The sequence below is a fragment of the Monomorium pharaonis genome, chromosome 3 (assembly GCF_013373865.1).
Source record: "Monomorium pharaonis isolate MP-MQ-018 chromosome 3, ASM1337386v2, whole genome shotgun sequence".
Lineage (NCBI taxonomy): Eukaryota > Metazoa > Arthropoda > Insecta > Hymenoptera > Formicidae > Monomorium > Monomorium pharaonis.
Window position 1 is genome coordinate 2,493,097 of NC_050469.1, and position 6,179 is coordinate 2,499,275.

General features: G+C 25.6%; 1 protein-coding gene across 3 annotated transcripts in view; it reads right to left on the reverse strand.

Annotated features, from left to right (window-relative positions):
* Positions 1-5,427, reverse strand: part of LOC105840059 (prolyl 3-hydroxylase 2) — a 20,443-nt gene extending 15,016 nt beyond the window's left edge. The window contains exons 1-4 of one of the 3 annotated variants that reach the window (XM_028189754.2): positions 5,124-5,253; positions 3,992-4,161; positions 3,629-3,893; positions 33-357 (exon numbers count right to left, since the gene is read on the reverse strand). In XM_028189754.2, coding sequence (XP_028045555.1) covers positions 33-357; positions 3,629-3,893; positions 3,992-4,107 — 706 coding nt within the window. In that variant the 5' untranslated portion in view covers positions 4,108-4,161; positions 5,124-5,253. Of the gene's footprint in view, positions 1-32; positions 358-3,628; positions 3,894-3,991; positions 4,162-4,926; positions 4,998-5,123 lie in introns of all 3 variants that reach the window. The other 2 variants (XM_036284093.1, XM_012686793.3) reach the window with 2 other exon arrangements.
* Positions 5,428-6,179: the final 752 nt, after the last annotated feature.

Sequence of the window (6,179 nt, forward strand, 5' to 3'; positions counted from 1 at the left end):
ATATGATTACATTAAATCAATTTATATCTTACTTGCTATCGAAGAGGTAAACTCAGGATACCATCCTTGATCAAAGGGACCTTCGCAATAGATTCTGCATTCCTCCTCTGATTTCATATAAGATTGGAGTGAACTTTCGAATTCAATCACAGCTTCCTCGTAATTCTCAAGTTCATACTCTTTGACCCCACGGATGTACTTTCGCACAAATGGAGCTTCCTCTAAATTCACGACTTTTTCCACGGTGACATTGGATAAATTCAAGTAGTATTTGAGATTTTTCATAGTCATCTCATGATCAGGATGTCGGGACAAGAAGGTAAAAGCTGCATTTGCCGCATCTTGATATCTTTCTTTCTGTAAAAGAAATTATAAATTATTTGTAAATATAATATTGATTATTTGAATTATGAATTAATAATTCTATTATAGGTATTACATATTTCATTTTATTATATATCTCTGATAGAAAGTTTTACTAAAATTTGAATTAATATTTAACGAAATTTTAATTACATTTTATTGAAAAGATTATTTTCTGTATTAACAAAAAAACAAATAACATTTTAGTAAGTATTCAATGAAACTATAATAAAATTTCTACAAAAAATTATTAATAATATTTCTAAATCTCTATCGTTGTGTTAATAGTATTTGATAAAAAATTATTAAAAATTAAGTAATTTTTGATAAAATTGCAACAAAAAATTACAGAAATTTTGTAACAAATTAATGACATTTTATTAAAAATAATAAATTTTTAATGAAATAATTTGACCAAAATGAACATAAAATTAAAATTGTACATACATTTCCAGGCGTATTTGTTGTCACTTCAATTGTCTGTGACATTAAAACGTCATGTTAATTTAAGTCGTCAATTAGGGATATCAATAATAATTAGAGAATAACCAAAATTTGAACATTATAATTAAAAAACAAAGTCTTGAATAAAATATTATTGTTCTTAAATTTGTAATTATAAATATTTAAATATTTACGTATCAAAAAGTGCCTAAAGCATATTTTATTTAAAAGTTTGTAATTAAAATACAAAATTGTATTGCAATTTTGTTATTTTTGATTTTTGTCTTATTTTAAAATTATCCAGAATTTTTTTTTTTTAATTTTTCCTACTTATTACCAAATTTTTTAAACTAATTTTGTTCATAATTATTTTTAATTAAAATGTGCAAAGTTTCATAAAATTGTAAACAATGCGCACAATCTCAAAAATAAAAGCTGCTATCTAACGTGCGAGGACGATGACATAGTTTTTCGGGGTCAAATCAGTTTCACTCGTAATTTACGCAACGGATATCTACTACAAATATACGGGCACCGAATATCTGTTCTACGTCGTAATTACGTAATCTACTAGATTAGAATCCAGTGAATACAATATTTTCATAATGTATTTTTACGGGCTCTGCTGTAGAAATAGAAATTTAAACGACGCAATTAAGTTTACCGGTTGTAACGTAGAAGAAATGAATAATAAAAATTAAAATTATATTGTGTAAACCGTAAGATTAAAAAAATATCGTTTATTAAATAAAATAAAATATAATAAAATAAGTATTTCATGTTTGGTTTCATTCAATTACTACTAAGATTAAATACGTTAATAAATTACCCTTTTTAAAAAAAGATTAAAATGCGCCAAGTATAGATTTAACCATCAAAAACTCAAAAAAAGAGTTATTGTAAATTAATAAAACTCATAAAAAAAGAAACTATTATAAATTAATAAAATTTGTCTTCTCTACAAAATAAAATTGTCTTCTCTACACCTATCCACTCTTCAATCCCACCTCTATAATTTATGTTTTTTTAAATTTTTATTTAATACGTTAATCAAAATGTGCTTTATCATTATAATAATATATACTATTTAATAATGTACACAGAATCATATTATTAAATTTAACATTTTTATATTAAAAGATAATAATGAACAAATTTTGTATAAATAACCCGTTTCTATAGTTCACGCATTTACTTTTATATCATTATTTTTGTAGAGAAGACAAATGTTATTAATTTATAATAATTATATATAATGTATAATATGTAAGATATATTATATATACGTAATATATATAAACATTTTTTAAATATACTTTAAACTCTTTAAAATATAAATTCAGGCATAAACCTGTATTCGTGCGTCATAGTATATTCTTCAAATCTTCCTATTTGGAGAATCGGCACCATAGATAGTCGTATTTTATGTTTAATTTAATCAAAGTTTAGGTAATAACTCTCTGGACAATTATTACATATGTTACGCATCATGAGCGAATATATATCACACTTTGAATTCTATCTGTTCGTAGCATATAGTAGTATTTTATATTTTTAATTTAGTTAAAAAAGTATTCTTGCTTTCGGCATTATTTCTGTAATCTTTATTAAAAAATCTTTTTTATTAAACAAATATATAATAAAAAGTCCTGGGGTTAATGTTCTAAGTTTAATTATACATGGTACAATTCCTTTGCAAAAATATTTAACAAATATTTTTTTGCAAATAAATTGTACAATGTATAATTAATCCTAGGACATCACATCGGAGTAGTTTTCTACCCCAGCATGAATTTGAATTTATCTCCTAATTTAGTAGATAAAAGGATCGACTCGAAACATTGACCATAATTTAAACATTTAGTCTTAGGAATGGAGAAAGACACTGATATTAGAACGTCATTAGCTTCCGAACAGTACAGACGTAAAGTAAAAGTGGAGTACATTTGTACCCCAGCCTGACATTCGTGTACATTTCGTTAGAATACCGCCATACAAAACACTGTTTTTTCAGGTTTACATTTCATTAGGACGCTCGCTATAGAAAGAGAGGTATCACGGCTGCGTTTGCGATTCTGTGTGCGAAGACCACAAACCAATACAATGTGCAATGTGACGAGTGCTGGTTGAAGTCATGAAAGTATTTTAATATTTTTTTTTTTTTTTAATAATGTATTCTATATATATTAAAAAATAAATATCTTTTACAATTTTGTACCAAAATTTAAGAATTTTAGTGTCTTTTTTTCCTTTGGCTGTCGCATTTTTTTACTTTTATCGTCAAAATAATTATACTTTTTAAACAATACCCAACATTAATTTTATCCCGATTAGATCTTTCATCTTTATAAATCTGTTGTTTTTTAAATTTGTTGAAAAATGATAAAAAGACGATAAATTTATTTAAAAAACTCATTTTTGCGATTTTTTAAAACTCTATTTTGTTTAAATTAATTTTGAACGTATTTAATGTTAATTAATATTATTGTACATTATACCATTGTCTTTGTCATAAAAAAACAAAGAGATTTAAAAGCACAATATTGATTTCAATCCATCTATTCAATGCAGAACGCTTGACGAAATGGGGTACATTTATAACCCAATGTGATGTTTGAAATAAAAAAAGTTTTTTCTAGGATTAATAAAAATAAATATTTAAAAAATGTTTAAAAGTATTTATCTGTCGATTAGATAACTTTTCGAGAACTTCTTGCTATTTTTATTCAAAAATGTAAGTTTGTTATTTTTTAAAATATATTGTATGAAAAATTTGCAATACTTGATTAAAAAGTATTTCAAATAGAAAATATTTTCGTACCTGAAAATAACAGATATGAAGATACTCATAGATGACAAGGTCGACAAATTTCTTCTCCATGATGTGTGGGAGTCGTTTAAGAGCCCCCGCACCTGCGATCTCTCGATAATCCTGATTACATTTCATTAGACAAAGTGTCTCCCTCACTTTTCTTTCGTAAAAGTGCAAGTCCTCAATATTTTCAGCAAAAATCAGCGAAGAACCTATTGCCTCGGCCTTACATTTTCGTCGACAAATTGTCACCATGCGTTTGTATACTTTGTATCTATAAAATATTACGTAAGTTTATTAAAAATATGTTTTATTATATAAATTAATTTTATAATATGTTCAATAATAAATTTATAAAATGTATTTATTAACATTTTACTTATTCCCAATAAGCAAGACATCATAATTACTTTCCATTTATTATTACAATGATATTTTATAATATATAACGTTTTCAAATTTATATTTCTTAATGCTGCATACAACATTTATATCCATTTATATCCTGATAGAACAGAGCGAGAAGACAAACTCTGTAAACGCTAATCAATAAACACTATATTATAAGCAATGTGTAAAAAAAAAACAGAATATTTTATTTTAAAATACATAAAAAGTCCACAATAAAAAAATTGTTTCTAATAAATATTCTTAAAAATTTTTGTATTGTTGTATTTTTTTATTAGCGTTATATAAACACTTCTAACTTTTCTGATAATTGAAATATTTCTTTAACATTTAAAAGCAATTGCATGTAGACAAAATTAATCAAGTATATATAAAATAGGGTATCTTTCCATGACACCCTGTATAATAAATTATTTATATTTTGTATATGTATATATATATATATATATATATACATATATATATGTATATATATTTGTATATACGTCCATATTTGTTTATAGTAGTTTCTTTCTTTTGTAAAATTTCTATTTGGTACTAAGAAAATAATAGTAATACTGAAAAAAACAAAAATTAATAAAAATAATAATTTTTGCATTTTTAATAAAAAGTTAAGTATGAAGAAATAAAAAAAAGTTGTCTATGTATAATCATATATATTTCCTGAATCATACATGTATGAATATACAGAGGTGATTTTTTCTCATTTCTTCATACTTAACTTTTTGTAAGAGAAACAAAATTATTCTTTTAATTAGTTTTTGTCTTTTCAGTATAATTATATATGAACGTATTTCTACATATATATATTTGTTTCTATATTTAAAAAATTTTATAGGGATATTGTGTGCTTATATGAATAATTTTTTTCTAAAATTTATGCGTATATAAATTATTACCTCTTAAAAAAGTAAAGTAGAAAACCCTCTTTAAACAAGATTCCGGAAAAACTTGCTTACAACATCGAAAACTTTAAAACAAATTTTTAATAAAGCACAGAATTCTCATAAAGATTCAAAAATATCTCATAGAATTAGTATAATATAATGGGTACTTATGGAGGAAAAAATATCGATAGATAATTTTAACGAAGTACCCATGCAGAGCGTCATTAAATCCTACGATACAACCGTCCCAGTCTTCCTCGAGATAAGCCTGGACTGCGTTCTCGAAGATCTCAGCGAGCGTGGCGTTGAGCACGTGTTGCGCCTTACGTGGTAGCGATTCACCGCTATCGATTTTATTGATCTCGGTCTGGTCGTTATTATGACACGCGTACACTCCGAATAAAATCACGAGCGGTAGAACGAGCTTCATCTTCTTGCAACTCCTCTCAATGGACTGCGCTGAATGACTAAACGGCACATAGTCGATCTTGTGTCTCACCACTCTCAGCTCAATGGCTCAACTCGACCGTTGTCGGCATCGCTAACTTTGGAATGTGTATATATAAATACACGGACACATGACCTACACATGCATACACAAGCGAGCACGCCATGTATATACAGGATAAAGATATGAAAACTTTGCTTAGATAGAAAACTTTCGTAATAAATGTTATATTTTGTAGCATATCTTTTTCTACAAATTTGTGATTATAATTTTTAAACTTAATTATTCAATTATTTATCAAATAATTACAAATAATATTGAAATAGTGTGTACATTTCATGCATATTATAATAGTTCAAAGTTACAAAAAAATCTCTATCAAAACCTGATTTAGAAAATAAATGCGATGCTTTTTATTACAAATGTAAAATATTATATTAATCGATATAGAATGGAAAATATTTTTAATTTAAACCAGAGTAGATTTCAGTTTGAATTTTATTCTGGTCGTACTTTAACTCAGAAAGGTATTAAAAACGGTATTAGAATCTTTATCAGCAGTCTATATCAGCAGCCACGCATAGCTATACGATTCAATCGATTATTTCGGTTGACAGATTATTACACGGAGAGAATATTCTCCTAAAATTTACCCTCAAAATCAGATAATTGTGATATAATGTGTGACTTCAAGAAATTTTACTTTTTAGTAAAATTTACTAAAAGTAAGTGAAATTTATTATGCCTTTAGCACAATGTACTAAAAGTATAGTAAATTTTACTACATATATATGTTTATATACATATTCGTCAACAA